The following is a 21,610-nucleotide window of genomic DNA, read 5'->3' as shown; positions in this document are numbered from 1 at the left end:
AGAGGAGGGGTGGAAAGCCCACTTAATGAGCCGGGAGGGGTGTAAACAGAACCCAAGACGACTCCTGGCCCTCAACAAACCTGCAGCAGGTTGGTGCAGGCAATTTAGATGCATGGTTTTGACATTGGTCAAAGAATTTAAATAGCATAAATGTACATTTTTTCACCACCTTTAGATAAAAATTATATGAATTATTTTTCTTTTCGTAGGGAAATCAAAAGCTGCACCAAAGGGCAAGAAAACTCCAAGATGAATTCCAGGACATATGGATTTTATTTCTTATACTTTACTGTGATATTATTCTGGATTATAGTTCATGATTTAACCCAATTACATTTTAACCCTTTGAACATCGAGTTGGACATTCTAAGAATTGGATGCAATATGTAGAATAGCTACATATATACTGTATATTAATTTTGTAAACTTTATGAATAGTTTTATATAGTGCTGATATACATCCAATTTTCGTAGGAATGTTACAGAATGTTGATGCTGCACAATTCTGCTGCCCCTCGTGCCAATAACTTGATTAGACAAAGGAAATTCAGAATCTCTAGATTGTTCATGTAACATACTCTCAGTAAAATTTGTTTTTCCTGTGTGTTTTGGTGAATGCAATCAAGGGAACTGTTTTGTTTGTTTTCTTTAAAGTGGGATTTTGAGGTCATATTTTTAGTTTTATATGCGACTTGTAATTTTCATTCACAGTCTTACATGTACAAATTCTTTTTACTTTTGATTCTCAATGTACCATCTTACCTCAAAGTATTTAATTTAACTTTCATCAGGTTCTAAAACTAATCAAAATGTTTATTTAAAAATGCTCCCAAGAAGAAACAATCATTGTGTTAAATTTCCCCTGTCAGCTAGATTTGTCAATTTGTTCTACAAGTATAAACTGTTAACTACTGCGTAGTTCCAGTTGTATAGATGCTAGTGCGCATTTTTTTGAAAAAGTAAGTTGTATCACATTTAGGAAAAAAGAGGCAGGAATTAAATCATATAATAGGTACTAGTAGTTATTGTTCTTTATTTTAAATGTAACAGACTGAGGAAAGAAGAAAAGGAAAATGTTTTGTCCAGTAAGGTAATTACTAATATATGCACTACTGGTTGATGGAAGTCAACCACAAAACCATGATTCAAAAAATTTAAATTCATATTTAAGGATTATTGATATGTATTTGAATAGCTGTGGTCATAATGACATCATAATTAATTCAGATTTTTTTCCCTTGCTTTTCACAAAAAAAATGAAGCATTCATCTTGATGTCAAAAGTAATAATTCTTCAACTTCAGTTTAAAATTACTCCAAAGAAGAGGTCACAAACATAAATTACTGTTTTCTCATTGACTGTAGGCAACATGGAAGGAATTCATTCATCTCATGGGAAAAAAATCCAAGCAAATTTATTTAAGGAATAAATAATTTTTGATTTCATGTGATCAATCAATTGGCTAGCGTGATAATTTGCATAAACGCTGAAGGCTTTTATGCATAAAATTATCATGCAAGCCAATCGATTGATCATCGTCATGAAATCGAAAAATTGGACAGTTATTCCTTATATTTAAAAGCTCTTGTAGCCAATTGTGCTACAAGCCAACTTTCTTGTCTCTTTTTGTCCCGCTCTGCACATGATTTTTTTTAAACCATGCCTATCGATGAACCATTACATTTCTGTAGAAATAAAGAACATTAATTAACTATTAGTAATTTTATTTCGGACAAAGACAATAGAAATATAAATATTTCAAATTCAAATAATTTGTCTTCATTCATTTCAGAGGGCTATTAAAACTTTTTGAGATGTAAAATGCAAAATACATAAATTCTTTAACATTAAATTAAACAAGATGAATCTTTGTAAAAGTTTATTTCTAATAAATTCAGTAATACTCAGTCTGCAAATTCATGCAGATGGGAAAAATAAGTATTTCATAGAATCACATGAACAATACAGAGACTAAATGAAGAAATAACCAGTTACAACTATTTGACATGTTTACAAAACAATGTACTGACATATGCATATAAAGAATTAATTCAGCACTGAATGAGACAACAACTTAATACATTTGGAGAGCTACATATAGCTCATACTATCATATGGAATGACTGTAGTTGAATGTTTTCCTATCCCCTTCCCATTAGCACTTGACATTAAAGCTTCTTTTTTTACAGAGAAGCTTATGTGAATACAATCTCCTTCCCTAAACCTAGAGTCCCTGTAGTTTAATTAATAGCCTCTGTGTGGCTAACACACAGTGATTTACTGTTATCAGTAGCAGGCAGTTACAGACCAAATCAGAAGCTTCAATAACGGCACATTCACATGTGTTAGTGTTTATGTTTGATTATTGTTAAATAATTAGAAAACCATTCAACAATCAGCAAGAATTTTTCATGCATTATAAAGCAGTGATTAGCATTGTTTTCTTAGCCAAAAATCTCAAAATTGACAAAAATCTTGAAAAAAGCCTTTGGTGTATCCTTAAGGCAATGTAATTTTTCATTGGTACATTGATTTTATTTTGTAATTAATACAATAATACAATTCAGAGTTTAAACTAGAGTGTTCCTATGGAAACATGTTGCCAATATTAGCAATATTTCAGAGAGACTGAATGCTTCAGAGGTGACTTGGAGTAATGCATGGAATAAATGCAGACTCCTATCAACCAAAGATGAAAAAAATATACCATAGAGTCAATTTCTTTTTTTTTTTTAATAAAAATTTGTCAACTGTTGAACAATACTCTGGACTTTTAAGGTTCATAAACCCTCTGCTCATTTATATAAAATGTTGTATTTTTTAAATAAAAAAAACAATACATGTAATAGCTTAGCTTGCAGGGCAAAATTGGACAAAAAAGACACTTCAACTTGGCAAATCTATAAAGGAATAATAGACATTTGTGTCATTAAGAGTTATCTCTCTTATCAGAGTATCAACGAACCTTAAAAGAGGTTTGCAGCATGTACTAAAGTCAAGTTCAAGGTCATGTGGTGAGTACCAATGTGATGTCCGAACATATTTTATGAATAAAAATAGTATCAGTGTTATTTCATTATTATAAATGTAACAGTAAACAATCAATAAAAATTATTACAATTCAAAAGGAACACTATTGTCAGAATAAAAAGTTAAGGGCATGGGTGCATGTAATTAATTCTGGTAATGTTTGATTCTGTAACTGGTATTATGAAAATTTTTAAATGTGTTAAATTTCAAGTGAAGTCCAAATTATGGTCTGTGAAACATAGTGTATACTGCCTTATTTAGTAAAATATTTTTAAAACTGGAGCAATTTTGAAGTTTAATGTCAGGATGTATGGGCAAACATATTGGAAAAATGATCACAAAGATGGCTCTGATGAGCAGGTGATACAATCAAGTTTTGCACAGTTATATTAATTTAATAAATTCTTATGAAATTAAGGATTACCGGTAGAAATACACTGTACTATCACTGATATCACAGACTAGAAGAGATCCACATTAAAATAAATACATTTCAGAGAAAATTAGTTAAAAAATAATACATTTTATGCGAAAATACAACCATTTCTACAAAAGGATATGAAGAGATTCATCCTTTCAAAAAAGGGAGTTAAACATGTATGTAAAAAAAAAAACATACATCGAAGACCTCAACGATAATTTTAATCTTTCATAACAAACCACCTGAGATACAACTTGGTTTTATGTAAATATTGCAAAATTCAAATATTCTAATTAACATAATTTAAAGAAAAAAAAATATTTCATTGAATAAATCTTTTAAAATTCTGCAAGTATTTTCAGTATATATTTATAATAAATAATTAAGCTGAATTAAGAATTTATCAAATTAGGCTAGATAATTAAGAGCTAACGTTATCATTATTCTCTAACTAATTTCTCAATATACTTATATACTAAATTATCTGCAATCTACATCAATGGAATTTCAAATTACAAAAAAAAACTAAAAAAAATTTACTCAGTTATGTATAAATCAGTTACTGATTTGAATGTTAGCGTACATGTATTCCATGTAGGAAAGCAGATAGGAGTACGCAGGAACAATAACTCTGTATATAACTATGGCTCTGGAGACTTCGGCGTTTCTCTCTGACTAGCAATGGATCCTTTCCTCGAGGGTGGAGCTAAACAACAGAAAAAAACAATTTTTTAGTGAAATGAAGGAACACTCAGTGACAGAGTGGTCTTATTTTAACATTATCCAGTATAAATATCTTGTATTTACCCATCAAACTTCCACATTGTAGATTTATGTTCACTGATGAAAAAATTAATGCTCTAAAAAGTATATATCGGACAAAATGTACTAGTAATTTATATCCATAAACGCAACACAATGTTAATCAAAAACTAAAATTAAATGAATTTTTTTAAAGAATTCACAACAAACTGCAAAGAAAGTCACAAAAAATTTAAGTCCATGTGAATGAGTGGAGTGAAGGTTTGTTTTCAAAGAATTCACAAAATCTTTATTCAGTAAAACTTGGTTATAGTAAAGTCGCTGGGACCTATGTAATTACTTCTTTATCTGTAATTTGTTATGTCTGTATAAGGAATTTATTAAATTTATATAGATTGGAATCCAAGATAACTTCGTTATATCCATGAATTTGCAATATATACATGTTCATACTAAACAAGTTTTAAACAAGTAGATATTTTTCTATTGGAATAAACTTTTTTGTTTCTTTTGGGTACACTTTCATTTTTTACTATCAATACCTTGCCAAAGTTTGTAACACATAAAACACAAAACTAAGAAATATTATGAAATAAATCTGAAATGTTCACTTTATACCCGAGTCGGCACTGGGTTGATATTCACTGCTGTCACTTAGACTACACAGAACAGATAGGAGACTCGAGCCTACAGAATTATCGTCAACGCAGAATAATTAATTAGTTTTTGAAGATTTAAGATTTGTTATCTAAATAAACCTTTACATTACAACATATCTTTATAATCAAGGAACCACACTCAAAATGTATCATATTTGTGAAAATAAAATAAATGTTTGGATTTTCACCATCCAAACATTGTTTAACTGCATGAAACTTTTTTTATGAAGTGCAAAACAAAGAGAACACTGACAGCTTAACAGTGGAGTTATTGTTTATGGTGATCTTTATCTATTTACATTAAAGTGTGGAACATTTATAGTCACTTTACCCATCTACATCCTCTAATTTCTAGGTTGCTGCTAATTAAACACAAAATTATTTACATGGTTTAAGTTATTACATGTATCTAATTTTGATAAATTCAAGAGAAATTTATATTTTGAAAAATGAAGAAAAACATAAAAAACAGAGGATTCCAAAAGTTAACCCATCACTACATAACAATTTAGAAAACAAAAAACCCAGAGAAGTTCCATAACCCCACAACTACACCTCATTACAACACTGAGTTAGGATTTTGTCTACAATTTACCATTTTCTGATCCAGAGACTGAAAATGTACATAAGTCACATCAACAGGGTATATTTTCTGAAAAATCATTAATTAAAGTGTTTCATAATTAATTAATATTACAAGCAGGTCCATTTTACTTACCAGATTTTCCTGCAGAACTTGGGCGTGGCCCTGACTCTGAGTACTGGGGCTGTGGGGGAGGCATTCCGCTGATGGACCCTCGACTGGTGGGGCGCTTACCCGAGTCCGGGGTACGAGGCACTTTACTTATTTTCCCCTGACTCTGCTGTGACATGCGGCTTTGATTGGAGTTCTTTCCCAGACTCGACACATCTGGCGTTCGGGGAATCTTGGGTCGGGAACCAAAGGCCTGGTTGTATTCCTTCACCCTACAATGTGTACATGTACTTGCTAAATTCTATTGCCACTTTTTGCATTATTTAAAACAGTATAACTGTATTAACATAAGAAATTAAACATGTACTGAATAAAATATACAGGTATCAATAAGTTAATGGGCAAAATTTATTTTCCTGGTATATTTGATGTACATGTATCATGATTTATATAAATAATATCAGAAATACATGTACATGTATATAGGGCTAAGTAATTTTTCATGTCTGAACAATTACTGTACAGGCACAAATTTTCATATGAACCTACAATGAACTGTATTTCAGGACTGAAATTCATTATTTTGAAATTAATTAGTTTCTGATTTTTTTTTTTTTTGATTTTACTTTCATCAAGGTTCCACTTACTCTGGGTTATCTCGACTAGCCCTAGCACTCCCCTGACTGAGCTGACTCACTCTAGAAGCTGCAATTAAAATTTATAAATATAATAAATATACATTATTTAATTGAATAAATCTTCAGACTGCCATTCCTAAAATCATTCCATTTATTTTTTCAACAATTTTATTATGAAAAACACAAAGCATTTATTGATTCTGAATTAGTTCTGACATTATAAAGTGTAGTTTAAAAAAATCCAATAAAGCTCATACACAATCAATATGGTAAAATTGTGTTATTCTCCCTGATACAACAAACTGAGGTATACTCCTCAATGAGTCACATGACTCACCTGATCTGAGCCCCTCCTGGGTGTTGGGACGACTGCCGCTCCTGGTCGGGGGGCGAGACATGTCGGTCCTCCCCTCCGGAATCTGAGACAGCTGGGAGGTGGGACGACTCCTGATAATAGACAATAAATTATTATGACATACCATGCACTGAAAACCACTTATTATTAGCAAGAACTTTATTTACAAGTGAACTTGCTGGGGAAAATTTAAGTCTGATATTATTAGTTACACAGTCAGTTAGTGACCTAATACGGATTCATACAGGGTGTGAAATGGAAATCCGTATTGGGCGAGGCGAAGCCGAGTCCCAATACGGATTTCCATTTCACACCCTGTATGAATCCATATTAGGTCACTAACTGACTGTGTAACGAATTTATCCCGCTGAAGACCTTTTTCAATATAAAAAAAATATTTGTGAATATTATGAAAATATTAGTTTTTATCCAATAACAATCAACATAAAATATCGTTATGGTAACAAGAAATTTAACTGAACTACCTACGTTTAACCGTTTCTTAGCCGCCATTTTTATTTACAATCACAACGCTTCGAACGGAATCGCGTGCCCGATTTTCATATTACGCCTCGACGGAGACGTAATATGGAAACGGAGACGTAATACGGAAAATTTCAGGGCGTCACGTGATTAGCTTTTATCCAATCAGTAATCGACAAATTTGTCTGAAGCGGGATAAATATATTTGCAGTTCCAAAGATTATACAGAACGATAACTAATGATCATGAAAATTACAATAAATCCATAAATACAAATCTTCTCAGGAATTTGTGTTTTTGAATTGAGATTAAAAAAATTGATAAACAAATTAGATAACTGGTAAATACTTTGAATGTTAATCTGATTGTTTCTGTGTTATATATGATCACTCACTGGATGATTGACGGATGCTCTGTAGCGCGACGTTGACTTGGAGTAATCGGTCTCTGGAGAGGTTCATGCATGACTGCATCAAAATGCTAAAAATAGTTAAAAGAATAATTTATCAGATTTATAAAACAAAAAAGCATATCCTTTAAACAATCACTGACATTTATTAAAATCTTCAACATATATTACTGCATCAATAAAATATTATCATTTCAGGAGTGATCTTTCTTGTTAGTTCTCGCCCTGACCTTTTTCTTTGGTTTCCCAGAGCCGGCCAGAGCCTGGTATTCCTCTGTCAGTAATTTCTCTCCCGTCGGTTCACTGTCATCAATCTGAATGTCCTCGTCTTTGTCTAAATCTAACTCCATGGCATCCTGGTCCTCCTACAAAAAATGATTATGTCAAATACCTGTACTATCTGGCATTTATAAACGTACATAAATTTATAATTTTTGAACTGTTTGTAAATTTACCTAATTGTGGGGTAATATTTTATGGGGTTAGAAAATAAATGATTCAATTGGATTTATTTTGGGGTTTAAAGGAGAGACATACTGCAGAATGAAATGTTTACATTTTCTGGAGGATGTAAACTTTTCGGTCTCTGAATACAAAAAAACAAAACCCAATTAAAAACCCATACAAATTACTAATTTCAAACAGTAAAATATATATATTTTTTAATTTTATAGAATACTTTATAAAACTATAAGGAATATTGAATAAACTTAAAACCCACTGACCTCTTCTTCGTCATCTTCCTCGTCATCTGATTCGTACTCGTCTACAGTCTCCGCTGAGGACCAAGAGTAATTAATACACGTTTAATTCTAAACTCTTTTTCATACATATCAATGAATCATAAAATAATATAAAAGGCCTATTTCAAATTTCTTTTCAAAGATATCATGTGTTCATTATCAAATACAAGAATTTTTCTAAATTCACAGGTCTGAATTTAAATAGTTTTTAAAAATGACTAAATGTACATCTGTTGCAAACATAGACATTCACTTTTATCTGAAGGACATACCTGAATTCAGCTGTTTTATGATAAATTCAATCTGTCTGTTCATATCTGGTTGATCATCTTTAATAAAGCATCGCAGAATTTCCTCCATACCCTAGAAAATCAAAGAAAGATAATTCAAATTCATCTGATTATAATTACCTCCCTTTTAAATAGCACTATTTTTACATAGCAATTTTATTTGACATTTTAAGAAAAATTCTACTTTTTAAACTCAATTCTATTGAAAAATTCATTCAAAAACCTCATATATACCTACAAATTTAAATTCTTGTATAAAAGTTTTATTCATTCTACAACCATTTATGCTCAAACCAATATGCAACAATTCTAAAACACTAAAATTTATAACAGTATGAAAAGTTTAAAGATTATGACAGAACCTATTCATAGTTTAACCGACCTTATCTGGGGGTGTGAGCACACTCAAGGATCGTTTAGAGAGAGTATGCCTGCTAACACCAACACATAACAAGATCCGCACCGCTCGCATGTAGATGTGGGTTTGGGTGCAATTTTTGGAACCATGCGTAATGGTAAAACACAAATCACTTAATAAGGAAGAAAGATAGTCTTACCATAGCCTTTGCTTCTTCTCTGATGGATGGAATAGCTAAAATGCTGTACAAGGCACCATTTACATAAGGACGGATCTGTCAATGTATACATTCAGTATATTCACTACATTGTTATAATGTTTAAGCTTGTATAAATATCCTACTTCTACACTTTTAAATCATGGAACATCAACTTTTTCATGCTATAAAATTGTGTAACCATGTCTTACTTCCTGATTTTCATGTCCAAGGAGATCACTTAGCACTTTCAGGGTCTGGTGTGCATTTCCCACACAACGCTTTTTGCCTAAAACAGATGAAGCTAGCTTGTAAAAGCAATATTTTGTTTTAAATTTAACCTCTACTGATTCTAACATACTGCAGTTTTATAGTTTAAAAAGGACCAGAAACAAGTTCTGAAAACTTACAATGTCCTCTCCTTTGTGACAACTACCGTATTTCGGGGAGTACAATACGCACTTTTTTCCTAAAATAAATTACTGTGAGAAAGGGATGCGTATTTTACATCACAATGGGATTTTGACAAGTTTTTCTTTCAGGTGAAACACGGCTATCATACGTACATACCGTAGTATTACCTAGAGACATATGCAATTTCTTTTGTTTATTACCATATTTTAAACTTCGGAAAGTTATTGTTGGAAGGTATGCTTCTTAAAAATGTCACTTTTACAATCTTTTGATACCAAAATAATATGAAAAAGTAAGTTAAAAGTAATTTGAGCTGCATGTTGATTGTCTCCGAGAATTACTGATGTTAAACGTTAACTCATGCTTATGTCATGTTTCCGTAATGATAGTGCACATGCACCTTATCTGCCAGACAAAGTAATAAATCATTTTTTAATGAAATACAATAAATATTAATTTTAGGTTTAAAATAACTCATTGATAATCTGCAACAATATTTAACACCCCTCTATACGTTCCAATGAAAGGAAGCCAATGTTGTGACACACGTGCGCTGGTCAAATGATAATTACCTATCAACACCCCTCGGGGCAATTAATTGTCTACCGACTCCAAAGCAATGTTTTTACAGTTACAGCACTGATTATTTACTGCCATGTTAATTGCTTTGATTATTTTCTTTGTTAAAAAGGGGGTCGGTTTGTGTGAGCATGGTGAGCATGTGTTGATTACGGCACTTTAAACAATTAACACTTGTTAAATGTAATTTTACCTTACCTTATACTTATCGGCCTCTTGTTTAAATAATTGAGAGTTGACAAATGAAAAATAAATTATGCTTAAACTTTTAATAAAGGTGGTATCATCTAGAAAATAAGATATCCGCGAAGATTTAGAAGAGGAAAATTGTAGTCTTCTTAAAGAAATAAATACTTTGATGTTTCAATTTCGTTTCCTGTTAAAATATTGTAAGATAATTTTCAGCATGATTATCTAGAACCAAAATTAAATATGACAATTGATAAAACTTTCGACAATATCTCTTGCTTTGTTGAAATAAAATTATTTCATCTAAGAATACGGCGACGCATTATTTCAAAATCACTGTAACTATTCTTTAAAAAAATCTGTTAATACTTTTACGCAATATTATCTTGTACTTTGTTGAAATAAATGAATAAATAATTTTCTCCAGATTGCCGCGATATGGAATGCCAGGATTAAGAGAAGTTATAAAGTGTGTATTTTAGAAAAAAGTGTGTTCAGTAAATTTTTGACACTTAATCCTCGCGCCGATTTTCGTAGCAAATTACCGGTTCAGAACATCACTTGGTAAATTTTTCTGTTGCGTATAATACATCCGAACTGCGTTTTTTTCCCCAGTTTCAGACTCAAAAAGGGGGGTGCGTATTTTACATCAATGCGTATTATACTCGGCCAAATACGGTAATATAGAATAGGTTCATTACCTGAAGGTCTGAGTAAAAAAATCTTGAATAACACTGCCATACATTTAGAGACAGGTTCATGAGTACAATGAAGCGCACTGAAGCGGTAAAATTTTCCGTTTGGATGAAACGTCCTGAGTCATGTTTTGAACGTCAATTATAACATAACGACACGCCCATTTCTTTAGAAATGAGAAAGGAATATTCATCGTAATGTCTTAGGACACTACACTTTCCGCGACAAGCAACATGAGTTACAATGAAATGAAGATTTTTAAATAAGAAAGAGCTATATATAGACTTCCCGCTTATGTAAAACACGCATTGCAACGGATTTGCACATAATTATAATTTTATAATGTTGATTGTAATTACAATAATACATGTATTGGTCGAACACGTGTTTACTCGGTGTTTATTTAGACTGTCAATTTCATTGGCTATTATATTTATGAAATACCTGTTCTACAGGTATTCAATTGAATCATTTGACCGAATTTTCCTTTCTAAAGAAATGGGCATGTCTAAAGATAGCTCAAAACGTTCCATCCAAACAGAAAATTTTACCACTTCATTGCGCTTCATAGTAATACACACAAATGTCCTGAGACACAGGTTCATGATGATGAGATTACTGCGTGACCTTACCTGACGTTCTGAGACAGAGGTTCATGAGAAGAGCCACGGAGTACTCTAAAGTGTAATCTGACAGGTTGTCATTATCTTCTAGAACTTTGACAAGCCACTCAATCAGCCCAGCATCAATCATAGAGGACTGCAGGTTACGTCTGTAAAAAAAACCGCAGATAATCCTACTGAAACATAGATCAGACAAAAGAATTGGAAATTACAATAAAATAATGACAAAGATTGTTACTATTAATCCAAGAATATAATGACGTTAACTGAATTTTAAAAAGAATGAAATGTGGTGACTACTCACTGGGTACCTGAGACCTAGTTTACGGAGTGCCCCTAACACCATCTCTCTGGTGATAGATATACACTGAATGTTAACATGACTACATACCTAAGACTGAGTTTCTGGAGTGCCCCTAACACCATCTCTCTGGTAATAGACTCCTTCTCCTCACTATGGAGGTTGTCTAACAGAGCCTTAAACAATTCCTGGTTCTGAGCCAGATAGGTTCTCCCTGAAAAGCACCATTTCTCTGGTGATAGATATACACTGAATGTTAACATGACTACATACCTAAGACTGAGTTTCTCCTGAAGGTGTGATATACAGTGACCTAAGACTGAGTTTCTGATCACAATTTCTCTGATACTGATACTATGGAAACAGAGCCTATATCCTGGTTCTGAGCCAGATAGGTTCTCCCTGAAAAGCATGTACGATGTATTCAATACGTTTATCCTGAAGGTGTGATACAGTGAAGAGTTGCTGATCACAATGATACTGATACTGAAACCTATATCTGCTGCATTCATATGTAATAATCAACAATTAATACAGGATATATGAAGAACTACATGTAAATGTGATTCCTGACCACTATATATATTATAAAATATTGATTTCCTGACCTGCACAGAGAGAAGCAAATGCATTGAAGAGTCTGGCTGCAGTCTGTTTCACCATATCATCAGGGGAGGTAAGAAGACCCAGGACTGCTGTCTGTAATTCCGATATCACAATAAATAATAATACTCTAGATAATTCACAAGACATACACGTACTCTGTATTAGAGCCGTCAGACCTACCCTGTGAGCCCCAGCTTTAGCACACCCTAACAGGTCATTATCTCTGTACGCCGTCATCGTCGTGTCTCTCTGCTGGGGATTGGACTGGGTCAGCCTCTGTAATGACAGCAACTTTTATTTAATTAACTTTTTTTTTTAATAATTTTTACTCTTGTACTTTAAATAATGTCTGTCCCTTTTTTTAATCAGACCTACTTTTGCTTACTACAGGAGGACATTTTCCAGAGTTATGAATCTGGCATAAACTGAAAGATTTTTAAAAGATACCCCTGATTCTTACTTTAGAGAACCAAATAGAAAGATTGAAAATCAGTTCAGCAAAAGGAACACTTGGCAAATATAATTTCTGCTAAATAAATCTCACCCATCTGATGGCCTGTAGGAGTAGAGCTATTCTTTTGTATTGTCCATTAGCTAGATCATCCTTGACCTTGGTGTAGTCTAGGGGTGGGTAGGCATCAGGCTCCTGCATGGGCTGCCTGTAAACAACACACCAACGCAAGTGAGTTAAGGCTAAATATTAATATTTCTATGCAAATGAGCTAATAAAAATTCATAATTTGTATATTTTATGTACAGAGAAAGATCAAATTGATTTTCTAATACAAACTAAGTACCCTCAGTTTATTAATGCAAGTGCACATTATGACGTCATATCATGACGTCATTTCTCTCTCTCATTCAAGGTAATAAATCACATCAACAAAATCACGTCGGCGCAAGGGCATAACATATCTAATTCAAAATGAACAATGTATAATATTAAGGAGAATATTGTTAAAATTAATAAAATTGCTGCACAAATCCTATGAACTTTCTTAATCGATAAAAATATTAGGAAACTTACACTGGACTGTGAATTTTTACCCTTTTTTAACTTAAAACTGCACGAATAGTAACTGAACAATTGTAGTGCCGACATTTGTGCAGCAATATCTTAAATCCTTGGAATATCCTGCGTCTTTTTCTACCTTGTTTCTGTAAAACAAAGTAAGGTATGCCCTTGCGCCGAAGCGATTTTGTTGATGTTTCTTATAAACTTGTGTAGTAGAGTTGATGACGTCATAATATGACGTCATAATGTGTACTGGCTATCGCATGTCGTGGGTACCAAGAATGTATTATAAAACAAGTCTTAACATTTTCTGTGCGTTAGGTAGAGCAATTATGGAATTTAATTAGATATTTTGCATAGAAACCTCCATATGAAGCCTTAACTCACTTGCGAACATCTTAATTCAGTAAAGAATAATAGTGTTGAAAAAATATACTGGTAAGTGAGTCAAATGAAAAAAAAACTATCCAAGTGGATTAGCAACTTCAATCATCATTAATTTTAATTTTAGACACCTGAAATTCAGAAGTACTAATAAGGCTACAATAAAATATGTTTATAGTTTTTATAAACCAGTAAGATATACTTACACTTGTGGTGCAATGGACTGTCGGAGAAAATGACTAGCTGTACCTGGCCGTGTGAAATCGACGGAGCCGGAGACATGGTGACTAAAGAGACGTGAACAGATCTCCTGTAGATACTCAGGAGTTATCTGAAATAGACACAATTACTGCGAAATTACAAATTTCCGAGGGGGTTTAATTTTCATTGTTTTCGAGGTATGACGAGACCAACGAATTCATGTTCACCTCGAAATGTTACATACTTAAGTAATCATTAATTCTTGATCCTCAAAATCAAATCCCTACGAACCAAAAGATTTTTTTTCTAAAACTCTGACCCCATGAAAACATGTAATTTTACAGTACCTTAACTTATCAACCAAAATCGCCATGTGGGGTTTATATTCATCTATACAACAGATTATTTAATAAGGAAACAGAAGTTTGTACTAATATTATAGATACAGCTGTTCAGAGTACACATAATGCAGAAATTCCAATATTCTGTTAAATATATTATCTATATATTACAGATCTGTGACAACAAAATCTATCAGAGACATACTAATGAATCATTATTAAATGTCTGATTATCAACTTAAGTGTAAATGATAGATAAATCTTACCGGCTTTCCTTGAACAGTGGACTCTAGAGCATCTACCAAGTCTGCTGTAATTCCAATCAAGTTGTGGTAATCAGCCTAAAATTATTTTCCTCCATTAAAAAAAGGAACTATAACAAATATTTAAGAACATTTACTCCCTAAACAGTAAACCAGGTACATGTACTTAGCGGAAGCAATGGATATCACAGAAAATTTTCAATTAGTTAAAGTAATTCTCTACCTATACATGTACATGTACATGACATCTGTGTACAGTGTAATATAAGTTAATGATTCATTGATAGATCAACAATTGAAACAATCCTTTATATACATGTACATGTAGAAAGAAATCAGTCAGCAAAATTCAATGTTTAAAATTAATCCTAGTTTTAATTGTACATGTACAATATTAAGTAAACTTGGAATAAGTCTTTATATAAAAACCAAAAAAAATAAAGCCAAAATGATAATGAAAATAATAGAAGTACTAAAAATAAGTAAAAATAAATAAATTTATAGAGAACAGAAGTCAACTTCAGCTACATGTAAATAGTATCCTGTCTTTAAAATTGTGCTTATCTGAAGATTACAGGGAGTTGGAAACAATGATAGCAATCTGCCTAAAATACTCTCTAACACTCTAGTAATGTGCAGCTTAAAATGTCAAAAATCAAAATCAAACTGAAGACACCAAAGACAAAATCTGAATTTTACAAATATTTTTCACATTAAAATATTGGAAGATTTACACTATACTTTTCAACAAAATCATTTAGAACTCTTGGAATTTTGTCTCTGGTGATAAAACTTACCCCAAAGCTGACTGTTTTCCCACAGACAGACCAAAATAAGAACAGACTGTGTTAGTAACAAAATAATAGCATACAACAGCTAAGATCCCCATTGAACTAAACGTTAGTATACAGAGTGAATGCACAGAGACAGTATCCTGAAACAGCATCAGATTTCCTCCCTTGACTCCTCTATACAACAGGTGCTTAAGGTGCTCTGTGCCATGTGAAGACATTTTTTATCTTTACCTGTACTCGATTGTGGCGCTTTATGTAAGACATTGTTTTACGCTCCGAGTCCACCAGTTGTTGTTGCAGGCGAGATATTTGTTGAAATTGGTCTGCAGAAATTATTATTAACAAAAACGACATCAGCGATTTTTTTTAACTATAATACTATTGATGTAACAAAGGATAGCTTTAAAAATAAAACATTTGAATTCTTTTTTTCCTTCCATGCTGTATGAAAATTTTAGTACATGTTAAAGGTACTTGGACACAGATTTGAAGTTATTATTTTCTCTATAATATTACGACTTATATATTTTAATAGCATTTCGCACAAAAATTAATTAAAAATCTTATTTCGTTTAAAAGATATTGAAATTTCAAATTTTTCGGCGGGTTTGATTGACATATCCTTGCACTCTCACAAATTTAATTTTATTCTTAATCCTTAGGAAAAGTGGCAATCTCGTTTTGTATAAATGAAAAATATTAATACTATAATCCAGAAAATTCAGAGTAGACACGTTCGAAAGCAAAACATACACACAATATATTGTCAGTCCGTGCAGTTGTAGTAAGCAGACTGTGACGATTGAACGCACACGGTGAATTCTAAATATAAACAATAACAGAACTCGAGCCCTGTTTACAAAAACTGTGTACATAACACGAGTGTGCTCGATTTGCTAAACTCTGTACGCATCTCTTAGTTCGGAATGACGATACTTGTGAAGGTGTTTTGCTTTCTAACATTTCTACTCTGAATAAAATTATTTTTTTTGATAAAAGTTTTAATATTTCTCATTAAAACACATCAAAATTGCTACTTTTCCTAAGGATTAAGAATAAAGTTAAAATTTGTGAAAGTGCAAGGATGTGTCAATCAAACCCGCCAAAAAATTTAAAGTTTTAATAACTTTTAAATGAAATAAAATTTTTAATTAATTTTTGTGTGAAATGCTATTAAAATATATAATTCGTGATATTATACAGAAAAAATGAGAAAATATTAACTTCAAATCTGTGTCCAAGTACCTTTAAATGTAGGTCATGTACTTTTTCCACAAAAATGTATTAGCACTAGCAATATTATAAAGTTATTGAAATGAAATCAGGTCTTGGGGGTTTTTCAAGAATTAACCATGTGCCCAAAAAAGGGTCCCTCTACTGTACATCCAGGCACAGTATATTCAAAATTTCAAACCACATTTACTTGTATATTCACAACTCTCGTATCACTCTGCCCCTCTTTATAATATTGATTTTTTTTTAGTTTCTCTCTATTTCTTACCTGTTTCATCTCCATCTTTACTTCCTCTCTGTCATAAAGAGTTAAGGAAATTTTCTTTTATACAAATCAATACCAGTAATTACCGGAAATCAGATTACAAATGTATTTTGAAGAGTCCTATGGAGGTTTAAATGTGACTATTGGAAATCTCAAACATTTTATGAATTAAGGATACATAAAGTTCAAACAGTTTGGGTTGTGGCCTTGACTTAAGGGTCAGGGTGAGAAATTTCTCCACTCGAACTTCTAGATCTTTTACCCAAGAATCCTGTAAAGAAAGTAATAAGAGTTTCAGGAATTATAACACAGCATATATTTTCCCTACAAATAAGACTACTGTCATCATGGAGTACATATTTTAATGATAATCTGTAGAATATGTTAAGTTGCTGATAGAAATGCCTACTGTAAAGATTTCTTTGTAAGATGGGTGACTCTTGGCATTAGGAACAAATGGTAAGGCATAAAAAGGCAGAAACTCAGTGGTCTGACTTAGAGAGGCACCCCTCGTCTCCAGATATTTCTTGAAGTCTCCCATAGCTCGATCTGCCTCCCTCTGAAATATTAGCATGTTACCCCAGGAGTAAGTAAAACGTAAGTGGTTTTAATGCTAAAATTGTCATTCATCAATGCTTTAAATAAATATCAAAATGTTGAAAATAATTAAATGAATCAAACAAGATTTTTATTTCCATTTTCATTTAAAAATTAAAGAAATAAATTGAACATAAGCTGCATGCTTTACCTGTCCTCTGGCAAATTTTATGGGAAAGGTTGCAAAGTAAATGTTCAGGTAGAACTCCAGCTTCTTTGCCACTGCGTCCCCATCTCTGATAGAGGGATGGAGGCTGTCATTCCATTCTTTGAAAAATTTCTCCCTCCTTCCTTTGTGGAAGTGTTGCATCAATTCATTCTGTCAAAGAGGGAGAACAAAGTTCCAGCTAGTACATATAATAAGTGACAGGTGAATGTACAACAATTCCTGTAACAAAGAATACTTCTCAATCAAACTTACATGTGAAAAAAAATAATATAATTGTGTATATCCTGTTATTTTGACAGTGTATTATTTTTTGTTTTCATATTCAGGTGACTAATTCTTGATAGCAAATCTTCTGATGATAACCAACAATGAAATATGTAATATTTAGATACAAGCAAAAAAAATTATTGCATCTTTACTTCAAAACAAGGAAATTTTCTCAATCAAGAAAATAACTTGGTATGTAGCATAAAAACCCAATTTCAACATGTTCGCATTTTCAGTCTGTAAAAATTATCTTGATGTTAATGTTGATTAACATCTTTCTGAGATCTTTTTGAGATTGGATTCAATACTATTTGACATGTTTGAGAAATTACCTGAATTGCGACTAATTTTTGATTGGATTTGGATTTGATACTGTGAGTTGCTATAGGTTTGCTTTTCTGCTCACATTCCTTGAGGAACACTGATGTACATTTATCAAAGCCACTAAACTCTAGATACTGAAATGAAAAAGAAAAAATTTTAAAAGAATTTTTCAAACAATACGAACTAGGTAATGTATCTTTAATAACCTATGATATCTGTGACAAACTTTGAATATTAATCAATATTTACATGATGATTTAAACATAACAATCTAAACATGAGTGCATAGAATATTTTCATGAATTTATTTTATTTACCAACTACCAAGATTACAATTTTTAAAAAAAAAATATGTGAATTCAATCTTAAATACTTGCCTCCTGCACAACAGCATTCAGTTCCCCTTCAAAGGAAACCACCGAAAGAGATCCAGACATTCTGAATGGATTTAATCTGTTATTTTACAAAACAAAACTGTTAAAATATATCCATATCATACACATGTATCAGTATTCTTTTCTAAGCCTTTAACCAAATAGCTAGTGCAAGCAACAACTTTTTTCAAGATATCAAAACTAAATAAAAATTCCAAATAAAAAATACAATATCTTATGTAACAGTGAGCGCAGTGAGTGACACAAAATGCCAGCTCTTATAATAACACCTTGGCAAAGAGAAAATTTGGATTACTGCACATTCATTTAACATGTGTTTTATATAATTTTTTCCGGAGTAACTTTGAACTCACAATGCATCATTTGTTAAAGCTACGTTCTCGCGAGAATAACCAAAAAAGTTAAACAAAAAATAAACTCATTTTGATTTTAATGGATATACTGCAGATAAATAGTAAATAAATATTCTTCAATATTTACATTTGCAAATGTTTTTCTTTACATAACACTACTGAAAGCAATGCATATCTATAACTGTATAAATACCGGTACGTGGTCAAGAGGTCATAGACATGCGTATGGATAAACCTTCAACCTAATTTCTCAGTGATGTCAAAAAGGATCGACACGCGTTCAGTGGATTACATAAGTGCCGATGGGTTTGAAAAATAATGCATTTTGAATGTTAAAAGTCACAATCAGGCAAATATTAAGTATGAATAAGTCACAAATGTAAATATAAGTAATAAGGTATCATTTTAAAACATCTATCGGGCTATAAAAACAGGTTGGTACGAGATTAAATTCATCATAAAAGCCCTCGGGCTTTATGGAACTTAATCTCGTGACCAACCCGTATTTATATCCCGATAGATGTTTAAAAATGATACCTTATTTCTTAATTAAAATCTGCACTGTTCAAACTTCTGTCTGAAAATGCGACTTAGATACGATGTCATGTGACATCAGACAGCTGTCAGAGTCTCATATACCACAAGCACTTTTTTCGAAAATAAGATTTTAACCATAGTATAATAATAACACAAGGTATCTAACTCCAATTTATACTTAGTACCCCTTCCTCAAAAACTCACTCATTTACACTTTCAGAGGAAATGTACCGGCAAACTGTTTATAACCATTGTCTTCTATAATAATTTATCTACACAACCATAGATGGCATGCATGTCTTTGTTTTTTTTTTCCGTAAACAGCATCAAAACTCTGCTCGCCAAGTGGAAAAGTTGACTCTACCATGAAAGGGTATGTGCTGATCCCACACAGAGATTCTGACTGGCTAAAAATCTGTTACTGAAATTACGTCGGATAAACAAAGTAATGTTTTCAGGGAAAATCAGATGTAAACAAGTTTTATTTACTTACTGCAATATTTAAACACTGGAATTGAATTTTTAAAACCCACTCATTTTTCAAATCTTGAAATTCTTCTTTGCCCGAGATTAGCACATACTGTTTCATTGTTGAATTCTACTGTGAGCAGAGTTGTGACACTGATAACGGAGACTGAAGAAAGTAAAGACAAGTATGCTATACATGGTTTTTTAGATAAATTATCGTAGAAGACATAGGTATAAACGGTTTGTTAGCGTATTTTCTCTGAACGTTTAAATAAATGCTAGTCTCCAGGAGGGGTATATTCCGTGTAAATCGGAGTTAGATACCTTGTGTTATTATCATACTATGGATTAAAATTTCATTTCTGAAAAAAAAGTGCCTGTGCTGTATACGTAGCATGAAGGGCAGCCGCATGAAGTGAGAAAAACGTTGAGAAAATTAGTTGATTTTCGTCTATTTGGATTATATTTTAGATTTAAATACTTATGCTACCCCTTAAAGGTTTACAGTGGAGTCGCCAATTCCGGGTCATCTCCAATTCCGGGTCACTCGCGTGTATTTTATGCCTAGTGTTAAAATTTAAGCACCAAAAACTTAATGAATACGCTGGTCATGAAGAACTGGTCTTTCTGTATTACAAAATTTTGAATATAAACTTTAAGAGAGCTTCCGACAATCGAAATTCTGAAACGCACGCATTAAAGACTTGGATGTTTCTGCTGTGGTGACGGGCTACTTTCGTTTTTGTTCGCTACAGAAAGGCTGATATAAAAGTTCTAGATAAATAATGATAGCTCGAAAGTATGGCAAATGCATTTAGTTTTAACTCAGAAATCAATCATAATGATCGCTCCTCAAATAAAAGTATAATGATTATTAAATCAAACTGTAGTTGTTTCTCCAATTGCGGGTCACGCAATCTTTTGGCATGAACATGTAAAAATTCTATGTACAAAACCAATCCACAACCATGTATTTACCTTGATTATCAAAAGCATTCTAACTGGAATACTTTCAATGCAAATCCCTTGGTATTCTTTAAAATCGTTTCAGAGCGATTCTGCAACTTTTTGCTACATTGCGAGTATATGAGAGGTATTCTAACTGTGTTTAGGGCTTGCCCCGAAACACAGTTAGATTATTCTAACTAAAATATACCGTATACACGATTTTTTAACTTGAGAAAATTCGAGTTGATCTGAAAAATATTTTCTACAATAATCAAATAAATCAAGAGTAGTTGCAACACCCAAACATTACCTTTAGATATAAAAATATAAATAATTCCACATGGAACTTGACGGAGTTTGACCAGACACCTGCTTCTTCGGGGATTCGGAGTTCAATCGTATCATTTGCTGATCAATTTCTCCATTGACACGCAGTAAACAAATAAATCATCATCACACAAATGTTTGAGATTTCGGCCTAAGATAAGTCGTACGTAAATATTTCGCACATCACACCTAGCTCCATAACACATTATAATAGTTTCCCTGTTTAATCATATGAAAGGTTTAACTAATGTTTATGTTAGCTCAGCTGAGCTGAAAGTTCAAG

The 21,610-nt window shown here is 32.3% G+C and overlaps 2 protein-coding genes and 1 non-coding gene across 5 annotated transcripts in view; 2 read left to right on the top strand and 1 right to left on the bottom strand.

The window, feature by feature from the left end:
• Positions 1 to 1,015, top strand: part of LOC134255790 (centrosomal protein of 104 kDa-like) — a 34,571-nt gene extending 33,556 nt beyond the window's left edge. The window contains exons 27-28 of the mRNA XM_062738326.1: positions 1 to 89; positions 210 to 1,015. The exon at positions 1 to 89 is cut by the window's left edge and continues 55 nt beyond it. Of these exons, the coding sequence (XP_062594310.1) occupies positions 1 to 89; positions 210 to 253 (133 nt within the window). The 3' untranslated portion in view covers positions 254 to 1,015. The remainder of the gene's footprint in view (positions 90 to 209) is intronic.
• Positions 1,016 to 2,324: 1,309 nt separating this feature from the next.
• On the bottom strand, positions 2,325 to 21,444 carry LOC134255776 (lisH domain-containing protein ARMC9-like). Of its 3 annotated transcripts, XM_062738299.1 has the most exons (26): positions 21,311 to 21,444; positions 18,677 to 18,752; positions 18,308 to 18,433; positions 17,691 to 17,858; positions 17,352 to 17,501; positions 17,121 to 17,213; positions 16,946 to 16,973; positions 15,676 to 15,767; positions 14,654 to 14,728; positions 14,052 to 14,176; positions 12,991 to 13,105; positions 12,627 to 12,722; positions 12,449 to 12,539; positions 11,931 to 12,054; positions 11,549 to 11,688; positions 9,251 to 9,327; positions 9,042 to 9,116; positions 8,467 to 8,557; positions 8,177 to 8,229; positions 7,682 to 7,816; positions 7,437 to 7,522; positions 6,542 to 6,651; positions 6,214 to 6,271; positions 5,591 to 5,838; positions 5,468 to 5,485; positions 2,325 to 4,157 (listed from the first exon to the last, which is right to left on the bottom strand). In XM_062738299.1, exons 2-26 carry the CDS (start codon positions 18,734 to 18,736, stop codon positions 4,093 to 4,095), a joined length of 2,499 nt encoding a protein of 832 aa, XP_062594283.1. In that variant the 5' UTR covers positions 18,737 to 18,752; positions 21,311 to 21,444; the 3' UTR covers positions 2,325 to 4,092. The 3 variants fall into 3 exon arrangements, with proteins under 3 accessions (XP_062594283.1, XP_062594285.1, XP_062594284.1); XM_062738301.1 differs by lacking the exon at positions 5,468 to 5,485; XM_062738300.1 differs by lacking the exons at positions 2,325 to 4,157; positions 5,468 to 5,485 and adding an exon at positions 4,806 to 4,900.
• Positions 8,861 to 8,989, top strand: LOC134255814 (U4atac minor spliceosomal RNA). Its single transcript, XR_009989628.1, has one exon. It is a non-coding gene; the product is annotated as a U4atac minor spliceosomal RNA (small nuclear RNA).
• Positions 21,445 to 21,610: the final 166 nt, after the last annotated feature.

The sequence above is a fragment of the Saccostrea cucullata genome, unplaced genomic scaffold, assembly GCF_032062105.1.
Source record: "Saccostrea cucullata isolate Sc308-1 unplaced genomic scaffold, CSIRO_AGI_Scuc_v1 ctg5, whole genome shotgun sequence".
NCBI lineage: Eukaryota > Metazoa > Mollusca > Bivalvia > Ostreida > Ostreidae > Saccostrea > Saccostrea cuccullata.
Note: the sequence above shows the minus strand (reverse complement) of the source record. Positions and strands in the feature narration are given on the sequence as shown.

Bases quoted from the DNA above. Each gene is read 5' to 3' on its own strand.
- LOC134255776 (XM_062738299.1), bottom strand. From the start codon at position 18,736: ATGTCTGGATCTCTTTCGGTGGTTTCCTTTGAAGGGGAACTGAATGCT. The intron at 12,723-12,990 runs GTGAGATTTATT...CTGTCATTACAG, and splicing joins TCCTACAGGCCATCAGATGG to AGGCTGACCCAGTCCAATCC. The intron at 7,523-7,681 runs GTCAGGGCGAGA...AACTATTTTTAG, and splicing joins CTGGGAAACCAAAGAAAAAG to CATTTTGATGCAGTCATGCA.